This window comes from Manacus candei, unplaced genomic scaffold (genome assembly GCF_025592945.1).
Source record: "Manacus candei isolate 608988 ecotype Guabito, Panama unplaced genomic scaffold, ASM2559294v1 h1tg000070l, whole genome shotgun sequence".
In the NCBI taxonomy this organism is placed as follows: domain Eukaryota; kingdom Metazoa; phylum Chordata; class Aves; order Passeriformes; family Pipridae; genus Manacus; species Manacus candei.
Window position 1 is genome coordinate 2,547,181 of NW_026138118.1, and position 23,197 is coordinate 2,570,377.

General features: G+C 46.4%; 1 protein-coding gene across 5 annotated transcripts in view; it reads right to left on the reverse strand.

Moving 5' to 3' along the window:
* The window catches only part of LOC127479770 (lethal(3)malignant brain tumor-like protein 3), a 40,608-nt gene extending 19,188 nt beyond the window's left edge, over positions 1 to 21,420 (reverse strand). The window contains exons 1-11 of one of the 5 annotated variants that reach the window (XM_051807164.1): positions 21,317 to 21,420; positions 11,702 to 11,810; positions 11,278 to 11,386; positions 9,781 to 9,838; positions 8,638 to 8,726; positions 7,397 to 7,501; positions 6,935 to 7,070; positions 6,359 to 6,450; positions 5,275 to 5,426; positions 4,399 to 4,475; positions 2,969 to 3,054 (exon numbers count right to left, since the gene is read on the reverse strand). In XM_051807164.1, the coding sequence (XP_051663124.1) occupies positions 2,969 to 3,054; positions 4,399 to 4,475; positions 5,275 to 5,426; positions 6,359 to 6,450; positions 6,935 to 7,070; positions 7,397 to 7,501; positions 8,638 to 8,726; positions 9,781 to 9,838; positions 11,278 to 11,386; positions 11,702 to 11,763 (966 nt within the window). In that variant the 5' untranslated portion in view covers positions 11,764 to 11,810; positions 21,317 to 21,420. Of the gene's footprint in view, positions 1 to 2,968; positions 3,055 to 4,398; positions 4,476 to 5,274; positions 5,427 to 6,358; positions 6,451 to 6,934; positions 7,071 to 7,396; positions 7,502 to 8,637; positions 8,727 to 9,780; positions 9,839 to 11,277; positions 11,387 to 11,701; positions 11,811 to 21,316 lie in introns of those variants that run through there. The other 4 variants (XM_051807159.1, XM_051807161.1, XM_051807162.1 and 1 more) reach the window with 4 other exon arrangements.
* Positions 21,421 to 23,197: the final 1,777 nt, after the last annotated feature.

Sequence of the window (23,197 nt, forward strand, 5' to 3'; positions counted from 1 at the left end):
CCAGCAACAGGACAAGGAGCAGTGGCCATAAACTAAACCACAACAAGTTCCACCTCAACAGGAGGAAGAACTTCCTTCCATGGAGGTGGCAGAGCCCTGGAACAGCTGCCCAGGGTGGGTGTGGAGTCTCCCTCTCTGCAGACATTCCAAACCTACCTGGATGTAAAATTCAAGACCCAATTGTGTCACCTGCTCTAGGTGACCCTGCTTGGACTAAATGATCTCCAGAGGTCCCTTCCAACCCAAACCATCCCGTGATTCTGTGATCTCACACCTGATCAGAACAGTGGCCAGTTCACCACTGTCTCACACCTCCAAACACCACTGTGTGAAGTCTCTCTTCACTACCCTTCATGAAATCCTTCCTGGCATGAGATCCAGCCCTTGGAACACCTTCATTACACAGGTTACCATCTCCTTTTTATGACAACAACTGTGTCTGCTTGTCAACAACTGCTGGGAGCTGCAGTGCCAGACCCAGGAGCAGTTCCAGCCCCAGAGTCTCCCCTCTTCCGTCGCTGTCTCACCTTTCCCTCAAAGCCCAACAACTTTGTAAAAACTCCACAATGCCCTTTGGCCTGATCTGTGTCCTCTGCACCACCCCTAGATGTAACCTCTGAGCAACAGACAGCTTTGTCCAGTTTTTCCATTTATCTGACTGCAAATTCCTCCTCTGACCTCCAGAGCTGCGGGTTATGGAGCACTGGATGCTCATCCCAAACACATCCCTCTTCACTTCTGCATACAGAGGCCAGGATTTTAGCAAGAAATAATAAACTAGGTGTTTGAACACAATCAGGTAAATGAAAAGGTGATTATAAACACTCTTCCCTCCCAGTCTTCCTTATCCTTTTTACTGCCAGTGGCTGGGGGCAGGGGAGGAGGTCCACAAACTCCAAACCTGAAGTTCCCCTTTGGTCATTTCACCTGGACACAGACATCTACCCACAGGCTTCCAGCCACAGGGCACACTGGAAACCAGACAATCTAAACTGCTTTTATTTTTAAGAGTATGTTATTGAACCAGCCAGCCTTGCCTGTCTGCCCTGAGGAAGGAGCCTGAGATCCAAATCCTGCCCAGAAGAGGAGCCTTGCTGAAGGGCTGCTGCCCTTCTGGCAATAATTTATGAAGGGTTTTGAACTGCCAGCCCATGAGGATGAGCTGAAATGCTGTGATGCTTACAATGAAACTGTCTCCTGAGCTTTTGGGGGGAGAAGGCAGAAATGCAGCCCCAAGACCTGCTATTTGTGCTGATGACCAGTGTCTCCAGACTAGGTAAGACAGCTTTTTAAAACTGTTAAAAACTAATTCAGTGAGAAATCCCTGTTCTGGCTCTCAACTCGTATTTTTATGTACTGATTTCCTGTAATTGCTAACTGGAATAATAATAATAATTTAAAAAAATCAATAACTTTGCCATTTATTTGCACTCCAGCCCAACCAAACCAGAAAAATAATGAAGTTTGATCTTGAAAAGAGTTCTAATAACTGTTGATATATCAAACACCTTTTTTTTTTTCTGTCTCATTTTTGAAACACAGTTTTGGATGCTAATTTACACTCTGGAGTTTTATGAGAGCCAGAATTGGTCCTTCTACTCGTCTCTAAAAGCCTGACACCTGAAGGAGCAAACAATGATGTCCAGGAAACAGGAAAGGAGGCAGACAAGGCAGTGCATCCCCTCTGGAAAACCTTAATCCCAGGGATGTTTTGGAGTTCAGCTGTGCTGCAGGTAATTCCAGCTGTGATTTTACAGTTCTCTGAAGAGGCAAAACCAGCCTCTTCAAACCCCTGACACCCACCTTGCACCCTGCAACAACCTCAAGTGGACACCTGCTGAAATCCAGCAATTATCAAACCTGTCTGGCTGGATTTTTGCCTCCCTTATCTGAGGCCTCCCTGATTGCTTTTCCTCCTCAGTCCCAAAGACCTTTCCAACAAAATCACAGGAGGGCAGCAGGTATTAACCCCCAACTCCAACTTCAGCAGAAGGAACCAAGCGTCACGGTGGCACAGAGAAGATTTTGAACATATTGCAAAGTTTAGCAAGGTGAGCCAGCAGTGTGGAAGGGGAAAAAAAAAAATCAATTGTAAAGTATTTATAAGTTATTTGAAAGGTGTTTGTTTTGTTCATGCTCACAGTGAGCTTCCAGATAAATGCACTGAACTGCAATGAAAGAAACAAAAGCTCCTGCTCCCAAGGTTGAGAGAAGCACCTTCAGAGCCTGCAGGATGATGTTACTGCACCCAGGAGCTTGGCAGAAATGCTCTTTCATCTGTTAATACACTTGTTTTCCCCCCAGGAGAACTAAGATCTATATTAGAACATGTAAGTCCTTGATAGGAACTTCTCTACCTTAACTCCAGCCTCGCCTAGCAGGGAAATATGGATTTGCACAACTGCAAGGTGAAAGTATTTTAGAGAGGTTTTTTTATACACCTGATGACTGCACACTTTTCCTTCCTTCCCCACCAAATATGCCCAGTTTCAGACCAGTGATTCCCACTTCTGACCCTCACAATGGTTGGGAATGTCTGTTCAACCAGCACCAGCCCTGCTCAAGGTGTCAACTGGGAGATTCCCTTTGCCCCCCCAGCAGCTCTTTCTCCATTCTGTGCCCTCTCTGGACCCTTCCCACACTCCTCTGGAAGCCACAGTTGTCTGTGTGGACTGAAGGCTCTTTCCTTAACTCTGCCAGTGGAGCAACTGGAGATATTTAGTCAAAACTCCTTCCCAAGACAGCTTTAAAAAAAAAAAAAAAAAGTCTTGTATTTTGCTGTGTGTTTTGTTTTAGCAGCAGCATCTTAAACATCATCTTAAAGTAAAAGATCTGGAGATCACCTTAAAGAAAAACCCAGTTTCACCCTCCTGGCACAGGCAAGGTGATCCACCCTCAAAATAAAGCCTGTAGCACAACAAGGTGAATAACAGCACCTGAGCAAGGACAATCAGAGAGATTCACCCACCAGTTTGAATGCTCTTGCTGGGGCCGCTTGGGAATTAGTTTCTTCCAAGTATTTCTCCCATGAGAAGGCTTTGGGATCCTTGTATCCTGAAAAAACCCACAGAATTAACATTTAAGTAAGAAAAACCCCATGTTTATTGTTAAAAACAACAGAGCAGCAGCTCTGTAACACAGGGTTAATGATGCTAATTTAGCACTTGCAATGGATGGTGCTGGAAAGTGGCCTCTTTGCTTCTCCCCACCATTCCAGCAGCCACAGCAGCACTGCCAGTTCCCCAGGCCCTGCACTGGGCTTTAACCCTGACAAGTTCATTTCTGTACAGCTTAATCACTTCTTATTCTCTAGAGAAAGCTGCCAATTAAAGGCTAGTCAGAGATTTCTGTGATGTGCAGTGGCATCACTGAATTAATTTCCCACTTTATTAACTATTCTGTGTGTGAGTGCCTGCAAGACTGGAGAAACTTCTCACCTCCTGCTGCCTGCTCAGTAAAACCAGCAGCCTGGAGAGAAAAGGCTCCCTGGGCATGCTGCTCTAACAACAGGGCCATCTCTCCCTGGCAATTACATTTAAGAAACTACTCTACTTTTTCTTTCTCTTCCCATTTCAGTCATTTTTACTCCCAGGATTGGCTCCTTTGGGCAGGAGGGTGCAGGGACTAAATGCAGAGCACGGTCTGAAAATTGCTGCATTTAAGTCCCTCAGCAGAGACCAGAACTGGCTGCAGGGGCTGCTGGGGGCACAGGAAATCGTGATATGAGCAGAGAACTGCCTTGCTGCACATTCCAGGGGCAGGGACAGATGTTTACAATCCCTCCTCCAACTGCAGGAAAAGCACAGAGGCCAATCCCTCCCGTGCACAGGGATCTTGTAGTGCCTCCTGCTCCACAGATCCATGGTAAGCACAGGAATTCTTGCTCCAGGGCTGTCAGTCTGGCAAATGACAGGGTTCATTTTATTATGTTTGCTATTTTTAAGGTGAATGAGAACTTCCAAGGCCTGAAAACAGCACTGGTTTCCTTGCACGTTCTGTCCTTTCTCATTCACCAACATTCCCTTCGTTTACCAAACTCCAGTGCAGCAGAAAGAGATGTGGCTTCAGCTACTCCTTCACTTCCAGAAATTCCATCTAGGAAATCATGATACTGATTCCTTTTCCTTCCAGCTCGAAGGAAATGCTGGAAATCCTTCGAAGCTTTTAGCTTCTGAAATCAAACTCAATTCTAAATTACCAACCCCCATTCCATTCACTGAAGGAACTATGAACCAATGCAAAATTCAGTGGCAAAAGGCACGAGCAACAATATTGTTCAGTCAGTAAAGAGTTCTGAGTGGAACCTGGAACTTGCAAATACGTAATTACGTGGAAGACACAGTTTTTTGCAGGTTTTTTTTGGCCTGAAGCAGGAGAGAAATCTCACTTTCAACATACCAGGTGGTGTTGTCAGTGGGGTTCCAGTTTCCTGGCAGTAGCCCACAGGACGGATGTATGGGCTGCTCGTTTCACACCTGAATCAAAGAGGGAAAGTTGGCAGCAGTCACATTTAGAGCAAAAAGAAAAGAAGGATTTCAAATGCTGCCTGATTTGCTGGGGGAGCAGATGCTTTCAGTGGGTGTGATCACGGTGTGGAACACGAGCATTACCTTGTTAGGATGGGAATGCCAAGTTTTCCAGGCATGTGAGCTGCCCCCAAAGACAGGGAAATACAAAGAAAAATCATAAAATGGAGATCCTGGATGAAAGGGACCTTAAAGATCATCTAGTTCCAAATCCTTGCCATGGGCAGGGACACCTTCCACCAGCCCAGGTTGCTCCAAGCCCCCTCCAACCTGGCCTTGGACACTTCCAGGGATTCCAGGGGCAGCCACAGCTTCTCTGGGCAACCTGTGCCAGGGCCTCCCCACCCTCACAGGGAACAATTTCTCCCCAACATCCCATCTATCCCTGCCCTCTGGCAGTGGGAAGCCATTCCCTGTGTCCTGTCCCTCCACCCCTTGTCCCAAGTCCCTCTCCAGCTCTCCTGGAGCCCCTTCAGGCACAAGGATGCTTCTTACCTCCAACACTTCCCAGACAACTCAGGCCCCCCCACACTGGTTCTACCCTGAGCTGCCCAGCCCTCAACCAGGAGGGAAACTCCTGAGCAACTGTCTCTTTGGGAGAACCCAAAGGAATTATTCACATGCCTCCAAACCCATTTAAGATCCCAACTTTCGTGGCTACACTGGAAATACCAACGATTGCCCTCAGTGGAGGAGCAAAACCAAGCCCAGTCCCCTTGCAGGTGTGTGGGAAAGGGGATCTCTTTACCAGTAGTCGTAGCTCTCGTCCCAGTTATCGAAGTGGATCAGCAGCCTGTTGTCCACCACGTCTGTGATGGTGGCCACGCAGATCAGGGAGGGATTCTTCTTGTCCACTGCCTCCAGTTTCATCCCCAGACGAAACCCAGAGGGTGTGACAGGCTGAGGAACAGGACAACAGGGAAGGGAAAATCAGCCACGCTGTTGGCCAAGCCTAATTCTCCTTACAAACTCATTTGTAACCCCAAAACCCACAGGCCAAAACACACTGCAGTTACCAGCAAGAGGTCTGCAGGCAGGATTTCCCTGAGTTCTGGCAATGACTGTTTCTGTTGCCAAAAAAGAGCTGATGTGGCTCGAGAAACAGCATTTCCAGGTAAACCCAGCACCACAGACTCCCAGGCTGAGACAGAAATGCCTTTGCAGTGATGGGTGTGGCAGGTCCTGTCTCACTGGGGGAAAAGTTCAGAGAGTCCTCAAGGAGAAGAAGAGACTCAGTGGGAAGCAGAGCAGAGCTGGGCCCTGATCCCACTGGAGTCAGTGCCTGTCCATCTGCAGTGTCCAATCCATCAGCCTTTGTGTCACTGGAGTGACACAGATGGCAGGGAGGGTGAGGCAGGGACTGAGGGTAACAACCACAAAGAAAGCACCAGGGGGTGAAGGATGAAAAATGCTCCAGATCCACAGCCCCATAATGAATCCCATGGCACACATGAGCATGCTGCTGGAAACCAGAAATTATTTTGGAAATGATTAAATTAGGGGAAAGGGACACAAATATCCCGACTGCAGGGACACAGCAAAACAGACGGCTGTAATATATTTAATAAATGGTCCAGTAAATCTTTTCCTCCAGCATTAAGGAGGAAGGGAAATACAAATTCTTTCTCTGGGAAGTCAGTGACTAGGGGAAGGAAGAAAAATTGTACTAGTTTTCCATCTTAAAAATAAATCACAGCAGGAAGCAGTTTGCATCTGATTGTACCACAGTTGTACCTCTGACATGAGCATATTAAAACCATGTAAATAATCTGGTCAAAATTCACTTAGCACCAGACCTATTGAAACACCTTCTATTCCACATCACCACTTACAGTGCTGAGGGTCTTAAAAAGGCTTTTTGGAGCTGCTTGAGCTTTGCAATTCTTCAGATAGGAAGTCCAATTAAATTCTCCCTCCTTGAAACCTGGGAAGAGAGATAAAAAAATTGTTCTACCTGGCCCCGGAACATTCCGACAGGCTTTTCAGAAATGGAAATTACCTGGGAAGAATATGAACTTTGCATGATAACTGCCCTGCTAAAATCTTCAGGGGATGTGCATTCCAGCTAAAGCATCTCTCTCTTTTTCACTCTAATGGCCAATCATTAATCTCAACCTTCAGATGTTTCTGGGAAATCGAATGCAGGGAAGAAGCAAGTCCTGAACCCCAAGGAGACATCCAATACAGAGTTTCTAATTTGACTAACAACGTCACTCTCTGGGAACATCAAAAAGAAACTGTTTTGTTCTTCTGTGAGTCACTGTGTTAGTTACACCTCTTCCCTTTAGCCCCTCAGATCGAGTTCCATGCTGAAATCACACTAAAAATGAAACACGCAGAGCCAGGACAGCCAGTTCTTAGGAGAATTTATGGTTTCTTGTACACCACTCTATTTTTTTTTTCCATACCTTTAGGAGGGAGCAGCTTATGGCTTGTTTTTTCACACCAGCCCACAGGATGGATGTCTGAGGAATCAGCATTAGCCCAGAAGTCATAACACTCTGGATACCCATCAAAGTGCAGTCGCATCCTGTAGCCTTGGATCTGCAATGAGAGGAGCTCTGATTGCCAGAAAGGGTCATAAAGAACTTAAAGAAAATCACTAATCAACTGCATTGTTCTTTCCCATATTTATTCATTACAGGCCATTAAAAGGTTTGCTATTCTGAGCTACGATTGCAAAAATCTGACAGGAAGGATTTCAGGCAGAGACCCTCAACCACATCACAGCATTCCTTCACTGTCACCTGGAACTCCTAACCATTAATTAATTCATGTACTATTATTTTTATGTTTCTACTTTTTACTGGAAAAAAAAAATCCTAAATGTACATGGGACTTTTGGAACCAAAGACAGGAAAAGCAACTACCTCAGCCACTGTGAGAACACAGAATCGAGAGGGGTGTTCAGGATCCAGCCCTTCCAATTTCATTCCAACTTTAAATCCATTCCGGCCTTGTGGGAATGATTGATACTGTGAGGGGGGAAGAAACATTTGCTTTCAATTCCTAGAGACAAAATCTATTGCAGAGCAGTCATTAGATGTACTCAAAGCTTCAAATGTTCAACTCAGAGAAGAAAATTCTAGCCCCAAGTGATTGCTGCTCGAAGAGGCAGGTGCAGGTTCAGGGATCAATAATGGCATGATCACAGGATTTCAGATTTGTTATTCTAATGAATCTCTCAAAAACACTGAACCACGAGCCTGTTGCAATTAGCTGTGAACAAATCTTTGAGCAGATGCAGAAATGAGCTCTTCTCAAACACAAAAGAATCCCTTTCCCAGCCCGAAGCAGAAACAGAGGTGGGAAAGCTCAAATTACTTTGTCTGTCAGTCCAGACTCTCCCCAGAGGTAACCTGGCATCTTCAAATGCTGAAAGGGACAAGGCAGGTTTGATCTGGAGCCCAGTTACTCCAGAAAACATTTGTGTTTTTCAATACAAACGAAACAAGTGAAGTGTAGTAAAGGTTTAAAATAAACCTGACCTGGGATTGTAAATGGCTTTTTGACTCTCTGCAGGACCTGACCTTCCTGCTCAGCTCACTCTGGAAGGACCAACAGCCCTGGGCTTTGAGGAGCTCCCAGGGAGCTGAATGTTTAATGTGCAGGAGCAGCTTCCCCAGGGCTGCACTCCCCTCTGCCACCTTCACTGAAGGGACACAGCTCCCTCCCTCCCTCCTGCCAGACACTCACTGAGTGAATCCACAACATTCCCAGAGCTGACTGACTCCAGTTTCCCACAGGGAAGGCTGGAAGGGCTGTTGTACAGCCACAGGTATGTGACAGACATTAAGCTGTCCCCCTCCAGCAGCCCTTGGATGTTGCCTACCAGCCCATTTATCCAGAGCAAAGCTGATCCAAAGAGCTGCTGTTTATTTGGGAGTGAGATCCAACCAGCATTTCTAATACCCTGGTTTGGGATGAGACTCCCAGGGCAGATGCCTCATTGCACAGGAACGTGTGAGGGTTTCTCTGCCTGTTTGCACCAAAACAACTCAGAAATGTTACTGCTGGCTTGAGGATGGTCTCCAACCCCACTCCACCGAGCCAGAAATCCTGCAATGCTGCCTGAGAAAAACAGAGCACGGGAGTGGAAAAAGCTGCCAACCTCTCTGAACAGTTTGAGGGGAGCAGCTGGCATCTGTTCCTCTTCCAAGTAGGAAACCCAGTTCCATACCTTCTTCTTTCCAGGAAGCACTAATTAATCAAAAACAAAGAGGAAAAATCAATGTTTCTCTCCGACGCTTCCCGCTTTTCTCCTCCTCTCTTCTCCTTCTCCTCCCACGTACACTCCAGCTGGTTTGCTGTGGCACCCCAAAGGAGGCAGTGTTACCCAACTTTTGAGGAAAAGGAGGAATTCCAGCAGCAGGAAAACCGTGCTCATTCCTCACTGAATGAAAATTTGTCACAGGTCAAATGGATTGTGGCACCCGTATTCCCTGGCAAGATGCCCATGGAAAGGTGCCAGTGGAAAGCCTGGACAAGGCAGAATAATTTAAAAATGTGGAAATTAATTCCTTCTCCTGGTATTTCACAGAGGAATAAAGGGTTAAATATAAGCTAACAGACAGCACAGAGAGGCATATAACTGCAGCTGCAATAAACCTAAAATACAATAGATGAAAAACCAAGTGAATTTTCATTCAGTTCACAAGATTTTATATATATATATATATATACACACACACATGTATTTATAGCCTTCTAATAACACAATGCATCTATTAGAGAGGCAGCTCTCAGATAATGAAAATAACTTGGATTCATTCTAGAACCACAGTCATACACACAGAAAATTATGTTTTAAATGTACATTAAACATCTCCCCCCAGTAACACACTAACTCATTTAAGGTATGCAACACATTTCAGTCACAGTCTAGAGTCAATCTCATTGTTTACAACTTATTTTCTCTTTAGCATTATAGGTTCTGGCTCTGAAGCTCTCCAAAGTCAATGGAAAGAAGATTCTTATTGTCTTCAGTGAGCTTTGGATCAGGCTGGCTCCTTCCAGATCCTCACACTGTGCCCATCATGCAGGGAAATCCAGGATATTCCCACTAATACATCCCAGAAGCTGCCTGTGGTAAGAGGGTTATGTACCTAATAAGCTACTCTGAATGTGAAATGAGCTCTACTGTCCTTTCCTCTTCTGTTTATTATTATTATTATTATTATTATTCACTTTATCATAGCTACTAAAAAAAAAAATCTATAAACATTAAAGAAAAGAGACTCTGAGCTTAGCTCACCTTGTTTTATTGGTTTAGTGTTTCTGCGGCTTTTCATATTATTTGATTTATTCTTCTCCTAGACACAGATATGTTAAAAAGAAGTTTAGCAAGGTTGGTTTTCCCTCCCTCTGATCATCTCACAATGCAGGTACAATAAGGATGGAACAGGTAACTACTAACAGGACTATTAGCCAGTATTATGTCTCTTGAATAACCCTGCAAGAACAGCAGTAGGGAATGCTACACAGATAACTTTGATCCTGCAGTATCCCAAAGTGCTTTACAAGTTATTTAATACATGCTCCTGGAGTTCATTTAAATGTGGCTGCAGAAGAGCAGCACAGGCCCAAAATCTCCATTACAATACAGAGGATTTGCTTTCTGCAGTGCAGGATTTGCTCCTCACGTCAGCAGCATTACTGTAACTCCATTTTCCTTTCCCTTTCTCGTGTCCCTCCATGCCAGGGAATGGATAGAAGGGGAAAAAAAGTCATTGCTGAAGGCCTGAAGGAAGTAGAAGCTTCAAGGAACTCCTGCCATGGATGAACCTCCCCCCCAGACCACTTGGTTTCCCTGTGCCACACTCCAAGCCCAATTCCCAGTTCTCATCCACATTTCTTTTGTGTGCTTTTCACACTCAGGTTTGATTCCTCCCAGGTTGTCATTTCTCAAAACAAACCCAAAAAAAAAGCCAAATGTGCAAAGCAAAGGTGCCACCAGACACGCCCCAGAAGGGACAGGGGGGCAGTTCCTAAAGAGGAGAAGGAGAAGGGGGAAGAGAGAGATTTCAAGGACTTCTGAAAACATCCATCCCCTAAAACATCTCAGCCACATCACAGGGAAAAGCTGAGCAAGGAGATGAGTTAAACTGCTCATGACATCAGAGGCTGCAGCTCGAGTGCCCACCAACACCTCCACAAGTGGCTCAGCTGTACAGAACCATGGGTGATATGTGAATATAAATGGAATGGCTCAGAGACACACTGCACGGGCAGGGGCAGAGCACAGGGTTGCACAAAGGGTCCTTAACTTCAGGAAAGTTAAGGAAAGATCAGCTCAGGACTGAGGAACTTCTATTTATCCACCTATAATACAGGTTTCTGGTTGAGCATTCTCACAGTGTACATGCAGGTACCTGAAAAAACCCAACCAAACCCCGTGGTTTGGCACTAATCTTCAATATCACAAAGCAGTACTTGACTGAGAGAAGGTATTTTGGAGGCCTGTGGTTTTATTACTGTGAAATAGAGCTGGTGTACAGGGCTGTAACTATCCCTGGAAAGTTACAGTCTGAAAGCCTGACTTTCACTTCACGTGAGCTATTCCCTGACCCCTGTAATTCCTCAGAGCAGGTATTCCCACCACTGGTGTAAATCAGGATCAGCCCCAGACCATTCCCTGGGTACAGAACAACCTCCCTCAGCTCAGCTTGCTCTGCTCAAGGAACTCTGAGACCAACAACTGCCCCTGCTTTTCACAGCTCCCTTGAAAGCAAGGACATGCAGCCTCGTTTACCTCATCATCATATGCATTTTCCTCCTCATCCTCCGAATCCAGAGGGAGTCTCCTCTTCCTCCGGAGCCGCCTGACAGGTCTGCCAGCCTCAGTCACCTGACAGCCACTGCTGGTAGGAACATTTCTATTATTTCCCCTGTTTCTGCCATCATCTGGAATGTCTCTGACAAGCATTAAACATCCAACATTGAAAACAAAACCGAATTAAAAGTGCAACACTCCTGCAGTGTCTCTGTGCCTCTGGGGAAGAAGGAGGAGGCCTGGACTGAGAGCCTGAAGAAGTGTCTGCAGGATTTGCTGGATATAGAACAGCAACACTTGCTCTCAGGAGTTCATTCTACTCACAGCAACACTTTTCTCTGCCACAATGTTCACTTTAAACATTTTTAAACAAAACCCAGGAAAAATCCTGAGGTTTCTTTACCTGTCCCTGTGCTGCTGGGAGCCTGCCTGAGTACAAAACTTCCCATTCTCAAAGCAATCCATTTGCTCACAGGTTTGGGATTCCGAGTGGGACACGCCTGGTCTGGGCACTGTGGAAGCAAAAAACAAGACAACTATTAAATTAAAACGTTAAAACACATTTAATTACGTAATGAGTTCTGTCAAAGTCCTTTACAAACTTCCACTGAGTGACTCTCAGAATCCCATGGAGAGGGGTGTAATTATTAGCTGTGTGCTGACCCACCACCTCAGCAGAGAAAAACCCCTTTTATCAGTAATATTTTAATTTTGAAGAAACCCTGCCCCCTGTAAAAGTGACAAAGGAAGATATAATCTTAAAGCTATAACCAGGACACAGTTAAAAATCTCATTATATTTCTTTATTCTTAGTAAGAATTTTTATTCTTTATTCTTTAACTGGAAAGACAAATGTCAAACAAGTCCATCTTGTTTCAATGCTTTTAATACAGCTGGCTAAGTTTAAAAGCTTCTGCCTTTATATATATTTTGTACATATGAAAATCCTTCATAGGCAGCCCCTAAAAACAGCACATTATTGATGGGAGAATAGAAACAATCATTTCTATACCTAGCAAGATATATATATGGATCTTTCATCTGGATGAGAGCATGAAAATGTAAGGAATAACTCCAATATATGACATATATTTACTTTCTCCTGAGTTCTTCCTAACGCAAATTAATTTGTATTTGATATTTTAACAAAACCCCAGGCATCTGCACTGTCCTGATGGATAATTTGCTCCAGTAATCTGACATTCAAATCATGCACAGGGGCTTCTGTGTGTACATTTTCCCCTGCTCTGCATCAGTGGCACCACTCATGTGCACTGGTTTGATCAATCCAGTTTTTAATGCACCATTAAACACCTGAAAAGAAGAAAAAAAGAAAAAACACAAAGTACCACTCAAAACCCAGATTGAGATACGAGTCACCTGGCTTTTATTTAAAGCCTTTCTCAGTCTCCTCACCAGCACTTGGGCTAATCCTGATAAGCCAAGTGATGTTTTTCACTGATATTTCATTGCTCTCCGTGGTCCAATGTGGATGTTGGATCATCCTTGCTGGAACTGGGCACTCACTGCCCATGAACAGTCCACACATTCCTGTATCACAGCCTAAAGTCTCTCCATGCCCTCAGGGACCAGCGATTCCAGGCAGGGAAAAGACAAACCAGGGAAGACTTGCAAGAACCAAGAGCTCTGATGTTCAGATCTGTCCAACAAACACAATTCTATTTATCACAGTTACTTCCCTAAAATCCCAGCACAAGCTGCTGACAGAAGGGGCACATTCCACAGGAATTTGTCCTGTGTGACCCCCAGCTGGAGCTGGATGGGCTTGAAAGCCCTCATAGCACGGTGACAGCTGTGCTGCATCAACACTGCAAACATCTGGAGCTGCCAGGGGCCACAAGTGGCTCTCAACCCATCTTCAATGACACTTGTTCTGGTGGGAAAGGAATCTCCCAGAGGAGCAGAGGAATGTGGGACAGGCAGAGGGAATATTGCTGAAGAACAGTGACACCGAGGAATAACCTGCTCTTCTTTGTTTGGCACCCATTCCCTGCCCACACACACACACACAGAGGAAATCCAGATACAGAACAAGAAAACCTCTCCAGACACACACAGGGCAGCAATGGAAAAGGAATGATACGTGGCAGACTTCAGAGAGTCTTCCTTTGAGCTTAAAAAACTCCCTAGGCTATGCAGGAACACTTCACTGGCGCAGATAAAAATCATTAAAGTGTGTTAAATAGTGTCAATATGCAACTTTTATTAGTCCTGACCTGCAAATGCGACCGAGCACCAGAAAAAAAAAATATATAAATTTTAAATTAAAAAACCACCTTTTTGATGAGCAAATAGCTGCAAGGATTACTCATTCCTTGATCTTCTTCACTATCTGCAATATGGAGCTACTGAACTCCGGAATGAAAGAGGCAAGTCAAAGGTGGCTGCATTTGCAAGCTCTGCTCCAAAGCTTTTATTCCAAGCACTTCATTAGTCTGAGATCTTCCCTCAGCCATCCGTGCTTTGCTCAAACCTGCTGAACTCAGTTTAAAAGCATCTGCTTCACCTCTGAGGAAGAGCTCCTCGATGAGTTGAGAAGCACCATCCTCCTCCTACTCCTGCCTGCTTCCTGGGCTTGGGATCCTGCCTCCAGCACCCTATCAAAGCCTTATCCCAAATGTTCTTCCTCCTCTTTCCTCTTCTTTATCTAAAGCCTGTATTTCTTAAAGCTTCAAAGACGCTGGACTTGCTTCTAGAAGGCTCACTCACTTCCTCCTCTGCAGCCCTGAAGAGACAGAACACCACTTTCATTTCAGCACAGGGAGAAACAATCTGTTTTGAAGGAACAAGAATTCTAAGGGGACTCAGTTTCCTGGAGGATTCACTCCCCTCAATCACCAGGAGAGCAGCAGCATCCCAGTGCACCTCCCAGGGATGGGATGACTGGGACAGCTCAGTACCATGGGCAGAGGGGCAGTGGAAGGAGCAGATCCAGACTCCACGTGCTGTTCTGCAGCAGAGCTTGTCCAGGAGCCAATGTCACCATGCAGGAGCAGGGTAATTTTTGGGATAGTGACACTACTGCACATGAATCAACAGTTCTGATTCTGCCCAAACCAGCAGAGGCAGAGGCTGGTGCTTCCTCCTGCAATAACCTGATGATGTAACCCCAGCCAGGTGAGCTGGGCAAGTCCAGCCCCAAAAACCATATAAATTAACATCAAAAAACCAACCAGAATCTTTATTAACAGTCTCTGATCTGAGGCCTGGCTGAACACGGAGGCAACCTACAGTTTCATCCTGAGGTTCTTCAAGGCAATATCCCTCATTCCTAAATTCTGGAATTGCACAACTGCTACTGTCAGCACTGCATCTTCCTTTACACAACAGAGCAGATCTGATAATATAAAATCCACACAATCCCACAGAAATATTCTGTCCTTCCTGAGATATTTTTGAAACGAATTAAGGAAAAAGATATTTCATCGTGCACGCAAGAAATGGAACAGAGCAGGAAGAGAGGGGGGTAAAAAGGATTAAACAGCAAAACCAAAAAATAAGTATTTGGCATCTTAAAGTGGCTCCCTGGGCAGCCAGTTACCGTGTTCCAGCTGGACATTCCTACCAGACCCATCAACAGAGGTAATCAGGGCTCTTATACCTGGTCATTTAATATAAAACAACACAGTGTTTCTTGGTGCCTTTCAGTCTAATAAATAATGTGGTGCTTTGCTGATTCTCTGCTATTATGAGGAATCAATAAAAGCGAAGCTGTTTCTGCAAAGGAACGTTACTGCTGGTTAAGAGGCAAAACACTTCAGATGTTTAAGGAGCAGGAGGGTAATGATTTGGGTTAAATACAGGGCAAAAGTTAGCAAAATAATAATCCAAAGGAGTCAGTGGATCCAATTCCATGGAGGAGGAGAAGGAGAAGGGGAAGAGGAAGATTATCAACACCTGTAGAAGGTGGGGGGTCTGGTTCTGAATGCCTGATGTGGTACCAACAATCTGATTTTTCAGAGCTCTCAAGCCCCTTCAAGTCCAATTTATTTCACTTCAAACTGATCTTTTCCTCCCCAAGACTGAGAATTGCAGCCTTGAGGGCAATTCCGTGTCTTCGTTTCCAGCCATCGGGAGCACAATGGAAGGGAACAGCTGAAGGTCATTTGGGAACCACTCCACACACATTTGCCCCCTAACACTGAACCCCCTGTCTGTGGCCATCAGACCTTGGTTGTGATTCACACCAGAGCTGTTGTTGTACCATGAACACATAAGACAGAGCTGCCAAAAACTGCAAAAACCAACCATCGATGGGAACAGAACGTAAAGACTCAACCCCACAGCCTGAGAAAATTCATCTTCCAGAGGAAATGTCTTTCTCATGCTGGATTGAATTTACTGGGCTTTGTTTTCTGAGTATTTTGGGTGGGCATTTCTGAGAATCAGGGAGATCAGGCCCATAACTTCTATTAGCAGAAAACAATCACTTAAAACACTTCCTGCCTGTAGAAATCAATTGAGCAAGAAATGAGAAGGGGAGAGGGAATATCACCAGGCTTTCAGAAACATTACTAACATTTCACCACTTCCTTGGTAATGCCAGGCCAGTTGTTTAAAACAAAGTCTTTTCTCTGCACAATTTCTAGTTGCAAACTGTAGAATATATTGCAAATATTCTGGGCTGCCACAGGCTTGGTGGCCACTCATGTCCTGTGTCCTTGTTTCTCACTTGTATGTTGTTACCAGGTAAGGTGCCAATCCAGTCTAGAAAGTTGGAGGATTTACTTCACACTGCAGAACTGTCAAAAATCACGATGCAGAATAGAATCTTGAACTTAACCAGAGAAGACTTGATACAATAACGAGTCTTCTTCATTGCTGTATTTTATAAATCCACTATGACCCATAGGAAAATTAATAATAAAGTAATTACTTTTCTTATATGCTCCCTATCAGTAAAATCTACAATAAAATCAGATAATACAATAAAAGGAAGCAAATGGTGCAATTAAGAGAGAGACCAGAAACTAACCTGAAACACTTTGAGGAGCTATAGTCAGGACCAAACGTTCCTCATTTGTCCCAATTTCTTTTCATCTTTAACATTTTAAGGCTCAGAAACATTAAGGCAAACGAAGAAACAACAGAACTGAGTCGTTCAGTCCCGAGCTGCAGATTCTGATTTATGAAATGATAAATGACTGCCAGGTTGGCAGAGATAATGGGGCTTAATTAATATGCTCCCACTCAGACCTCTGTGCTTTATCTTTAGACAGGGAATTCACAGGCAGAGGTCAGGAATACTCAGGTTTTTGATCTCATTTCTGCCCCTGAGCCAGTGCAGCCTTGGGAAAACGCTTCATCACTCCTGCAGAAAACCAGCTTTGGCTTTTAACATCCACCTTGCCTTGGTTAGGAGACCAAAAATAAATAAAGAAAAAAGGCACAAATTCACACAAACAAACAAAGTGTGAGATAAATGGGTGGATGGGGGTTCACTCTATTTCTCTGAACACCATCGGAACTAATGGGAAGACAAACATTCCAACAGAAATCCCATTGCAGGCACTACCAGGTTGATTTCCCATGACATGAGGATTTCAGTGTCTCTCTGTGAGGGTAAATGTGAGAAACACAACGGTGCAATAAACCCACAGACTGTAAATCAAGTAATAACACGAAGTTTGCAGCCCTTCTGGCTGAGCTTCCACGGACCAGGAGGCAAAATTCCACGCGAGAAGCAGCTGGCATGGAGAGAACCACCTGATCCTGGGCTGTTCTGGGAAAAACCGACTTACAAAGAAACTTCCTTCCCCAAAACAGAGAGGGGCACTGGGCAAAGCTGGTCTTTTCCTCAGAGCTGGCACTGGGAGCTCTGTGCATCCCCAATGTCCCGTGAGCTCTGGCAGCAGCGGCTGCCACCCGACGTGTCACATCTGCCAGGCACTGCTGTGACATGAGCGAGGGGCAGAGCTGCAATTTAAACAGAAACACACCAAAAAACCTCATGGCTTCTTGCAGCAGAACAAATCTGGTCTCAGGAGCTGCTTCCAACACTTCCCAGCTCAGACACAACCACCTTTGCTGTGACGGTGACTGATGGTTCTTTACTCACCCATCAGAACCTTCCGCTCACCTCGGGCAAGTGACATTTTGCAAGGCTGAACTAATACCATTACCCAAAAAAACCCAGCCTCACCTGCAGGAACCTCATCAGTCAGGGACTGAAATGAACTTTCAGAGCCTGCAATGGAATTGTGCCCGATGCCTCAAGTGTCAGTAGCCACTGGCAAGCATTTAATGGCGTGATGAGGCTTAAAGTGCTTTCACTGCCCGTGTCAGTGAAGGGGGAAAAGAGATAAAATTCAGAATTGAGGAATCCCGAGATCCACCCACTGCACCTCCTACTAATTTTTGTAATGACAAATCAAGGAAAATATTGCTCAGAATATTGAAAGATTAGAGGGAGAAAATGGTCTAAGAACGGAGAGGGATGCCTTTGGGGTGGGACGGGCTGCTGAGGACAAGCAAACACGTTCTGTCAGTTCTGCCACTGGGCTGCAAGATAAGCTCCTTTGGTTTTCAGGAGTTTGCAGTGCTGTTGATTTGTCACAGTACAGCCCTTCCAAGCCTGCCCTAAGCACATGCTAATACAGGAATTATGGTGTGCTGGGAGACAGACACAGTGGCAATGAGACCTCAGTCAGTTCCTAAGATCAGACAGCAACACTGGGAGTTTACTCCAAACCAGCAGCTCAGCCCAGTATTAAGTCCAAACCCATCGTAGCCCATAAGCTGCTCTCTCTTGGTTTCCAAAGTAGAATCATGGAATCCTGGAATGGGTTGGTTTGGATGGGATCTTAAAACTCATCCAGTCCCAACCCCCTGCCATGGGCAGGGACACCTCCCACTAGCCCAGGTTGCTCCAAGCCCTGTCCAACCTGGCCTTGGACACTTCCAGGGATCCAGGGGCAGCCACAGCTTCTCTGGGCAACCTGTGCCAGGGCCTCCCCACCCTCCCAGGAAGAATTCCTTCCCAATATCCCCTCTAAGCTGCCCTCTGTCAGTGGGAAGCCATTCCCCTTTATCCTGTCAGTCCAGGCCCTTAAAAAATCTCTCTCCATCTTTCTTGCAGGCCCTCTCCAGGCTCTGGAAGGCTGCAATTAGGTCACCCTCAAACTTCTCTTCTCCAGTCTGAACAATCCCAGTTCTCTCAGCCTTTCAAAAGGTTTAAAAGCTACAGCATAAATAGGGTTGTCAAAACAAATCCTGTGTGATTCATGAACACAACATCTACCTGTTTGCTTAGCTCTACCCTGCATTTATCCCATCACTTTGCTGGATTCAATCAGAAATTAAAAGAAAAACCCACAAAACAAACAGGAGATGAGCCACAAGATGCTAAACCTGGTAATAAAACACCAATTCCTCAGGGAGGGAAGTATTTTACCAATAAGTTGAAGCATTCTCTGGAAAGTAATCTGCCAAATTCAGCAAAGCACATCTGCCCTCACACCTCACCTGTGGAGCACAGTGAGTGCTGCTAATTAGGAGAAACAGGGTTTGGAGGGAACTCGTTTGCTTTGGCTGCTAATTGATTCCACGTGTCAGAGCCGTCCTTAACAAGGAGATAGTTGCTCATTTTCCCCCCAGTTTCTAATCCAAGTTTTCATCCCACTTTGCCACCTTCTTCCTGCTCCTCCGCCCAAGCAGCACACATGGAGGGCTTGAGAAAAGGTTGAAATAGATTAAAAATTATATAAACTGTGGGAGAAAGGGAACAGTGTTTGGGGGGGGGGGGGAGGGAAGAAAAACCAACATTGCAACTCAGGAACCTTATTATTTCAGAAAAAGACTGTAAAGGTCCAGAGTAACCAGTGCTCTGAGTCAGTCTGGCTTTGACCCAGCCTAACCATGTTTTTTCCTGATATTCAAACTATGCAACTCTGATAATGATAATAAAAATAAAATGGGATTTAAGCCTCCAAAGTGCTTTACTGTGCAGAGGTGAGGCATGGACTGGCACATGGACACTCCACACCCTCATCCTCATCTCCATCACCACGTCTCTGACAACACTCATGGTGGGATTCTTGGTATGTCCCCTGTTGGACCTGATGATCCTTGCAGGTCCCTTGCAGCTCAGGATATTCCATGAGTCTATGATGTCCATCATCACCCTAAAAGAATCTGATCCCACGTCCCAGTGTCGCTGCACATCTCACCTCCCAAAAAATATCAGCACTCATGGAAAAGGACAAGGTGTTTATACTGAGGCTTCACCCTCAAATTTATATCTCCCACCACCAATGGAATATATTGTTAAATGCAGAAGTGTTTAGACTAAAAGCTTTGCATGAAAATATAACTGAGATAAGGGAGAGTGAGACCTTCTCCTGCAGATAAACCAACAAAATTTTAAGCACGTTATAAAGCAAAATTGCAGATGCTGCTTTAAATAAATTGTAGATGCTATTTTTCATAATCAACCTAAAGCCTTAAAATTTGAGTAAACAGAGAATTGGTGGTAAAAGCTGCAGACAAACGGCATGGCTGGGGCAAGGAAAACGGCCCCTGAGGGGTCAGTGGGTCAGGAATGGTCTGCAGGGCACATCTGGCTGTAACAACTCACCCTCATAATGGCAATAAAACCCCCAAAGACAACATAAATTAACTCTGGCCAGGAATAAACAGAGCTGGCCCTGTACAACCTGCCCACAGTTGCACCCAGTTGTCCTCAATTCAGCTCCATTTCCACCCCGGCACCCACCAGGAATTACAATTCATTTCACACGCGTTCAGCTTTAATGGGATTATTTGCAGTGTGAGGCGCAATCAATTTTAGGGCAAAATCTGTGCACAGAGGCCAAAAATGTCCTCTGTTTTAATTGCATCTGTAATTACTTTATAAGACTACAATCCAGCAAAGTACCCCGGGGACTCCTATTAATCATTATTACATATTTTATATTGCCAAGCAGGAATACTCGCTGAGGAAAAGACCGTTCCCATCCTCAAAAATATGGAATTTAAATAGATTACGGATCATAAAGTGGGAAGCAAAACACCGACGAGACCATGATGGACTGTTCCTAATTGCTGTGTGGGAAAAAAAGTTCGAAGCACCAAATACCCGTTTTTCCCTTCTTTTACTTCTGTTTTATTATATATTTAAAAAAACCCCACAAACCAGAAGGGTCTTTTACAACTTGGCACAAAATATCAGAGCTCTTTATCCCTTAATCCCAATTACAGGCCAATGCGCGTTTTGGTTTTGTTCCTTTATAAACTTGTCAGGGCGGTAATTGAATAAATCGAATGTTTTCACATTGAAAAATCTAATCCGCCTCCTTGTGGCACCAGGAGTCCATCAGACTGTCCCAAATCCCTTTCTCCTGACCCCAAACATCCCCCAGATTGTCCCGCACCGACCCCAACCTGCGGACGATCGATACTTTTGGAGGATTATATTTATCCCTCTGTTTATTTGCCAGCGACTTTTCCCTCCGCTCGCAAAATCCCGGCTCCATTAGTTCTAACTCTTCGGATCCGCTGCCAGAAAGTTTGATGTTGTTTCGGCCTTTTTTTTTTTTTTTCCATGTAAAATCTCTTCCAACTTATGTGTTTCTGGGGTTTGGGTGGAGGAAAGTCTACAAGAACTCTTTCTACCGCGCTGGATTTATATATTTGTTAGTACTTTGGAGTTGTCACACTCCCGAGGAAGTTTCACCAGCGCCGCGATAACCCCGATTTTCCCCACCGCCTTTCCCCCCCCACCCCCCTTTTTGCGCCAAAAAACCCGGGCAAACCCAAACCCCAGAAAGCGTGGGCATTTTACGATTTATTTTATTAAACTTAAACCCGCGTTTTTCGCTCGGTTTGGGGGGGGGGTTTGAGTGGGGTTTGAAGGCTCTCTCCGCGCCCCGCGGGGCCGCGGGCACAGTGAGCCCTGAGGCGGCGGCGCCGCCGCCATTTCCCCTCGCGGCGGCCCCCCTTCGCCCCCCCCCCCCAAGATGGCGGCGCCCCCCGGGCCCCGCGGGCCCCCCGCACTCACCGGCCGGTCCCGGCCCGGCCCCGCCGCCGCCGCCGCTCCGGGGCCTCCTCGCGGTGCAGCTCCGGCAGCGCTGGAGCCCCCCGGGCCCGCCGGGCGGGGAGCGCATGCGCTGGGGACGGGAACGGGAACAGCCCCGGCACCGCGGGGAGGCGGCGCTGGGTGCGATGGGGAGAGGGATGGGAGGGGGGGGGGAATGGGATGGGGGAACTGGGATGGAGTGGGATGGAACTGGGATAGGGAGAATGGGATGGGGGAACTGGGATGGAGTGGGATGGAACTGGGATAGGGAGAATGGGATGGGGGAACTGGGATGGAGTGGGATGGAACTGGGATAGGGAGAATGGGATGGGGGAACTGGGATGGAGTGGGATGGAACTGGGATAGGGAGAATGGGATGGGGGAACTGGGATGGAGTGGGATGGAACTGGGATAGGGAGAATGGGATGGGGGAACTGGGATGGAGTGGGATGGAACTGGGATAGGGAGAATGGGATGGGGGAACTGGGATGGGAGGGGAACGGGGATGGGACTGGCACTGGGATGGGGGAATTGGGATGGGACTGGCACGGGGATGGGGGAACTGGGATGGAATGGGATGAAACTGGGATAGGGGGAATAGGATGGGGGAATTGGGATGGGACTGGTACTGGGATGGGGAAACTGGGATGGAATGGGATGGAATTGGGATAGGGAGAATGGAATGGGGGAACTGGGATGGAGTGGGATGGAACTGGGATAGGGAGAATGGGATGGGGGAACTGGGATGGGACTGGCACTGGGATGGGGGAACTGGGATGGAATGGGATGGAACTGGGATAGGGAGAATGGGATGGGGGAACTGGGATGGGACTGGCACTGGGATGGGGGAACTGGGATGGAATGGGATGGAACTGGGATAGGGAGAATGGGATCAGGGAACTGGGATGGGAGGGGAACGGGGATGGGACTGGCACTGGGATGGGGGAATTGGGATGGGACTGGCACTGGGATGGGGGGAACTGGGATTGTGATGGGGCTGGGATGGGACTGGCACTGGGATGGGGATGAAACTGGGACAGGGCTGGCACTGGGGCATGAAATCATTGGGACAGGGATGAGCTGGAGTAGGGCTGGCACCTGGACAGGCAGGTACTGGAGCAGAGCTGGCACTGGAATGGGGATCATCAGAGACAGGCACTGGGACGGGGCTGGCGCTGGGATGGGCAGGTACTGGGACAGGAGGTTACTGGGACAGGCAGGGAGTGAGATGGGAATGATCTGGGACAGGCAGGCACAGGGGTGGGAACGAGACTGGGATGTGGCTGACACTGGGACAGAGCCACCAGCACATGTGGGGCACTGGGAGGGCTTGGAGGGGGCAGATGTGGGGCTGGGGGCACAGCCCCATCCCTGGTGCTGCTCCCTGAGCCAGATGAAGTCTGGGCAGAACCGTGGGCATTAGGGCACATTCGTGGCTGAGATGGAAATTTGGGAAGTTCGGGAGGTTTGGAAAGTGGAGCTGTAAATCCCATCCAGCAGGTCGGGACTGTGCTGGACACACCCACGAAGAATAGAAAATATTGCCCCCCTCTCCTCTGCATTTGTTACACTTGTTTTTCTTCTCACCTGGGAATGTTATTACCCTTTGTATTTGAATTTTGGAACAATAAAAGAGGTGAGGGTGGGATTTTTTTAACGATGTGTTGGGTGTTTTTGCCACGGTGAGCAAGGAAGGAGCACGAGGGGGCCCTGAGCTGTGACAGCTTCAGTGGAACGGGATTTTGGGGAGATAATAAATGAGGTTTGCCCCATGAGACGGGTACCCCAACCCTAAATCAGATTTTGGGGCTGTTTTTCTGTGCATTTGGGTAGATATTTCCAGCCTGAAGCTGACTTCTCACT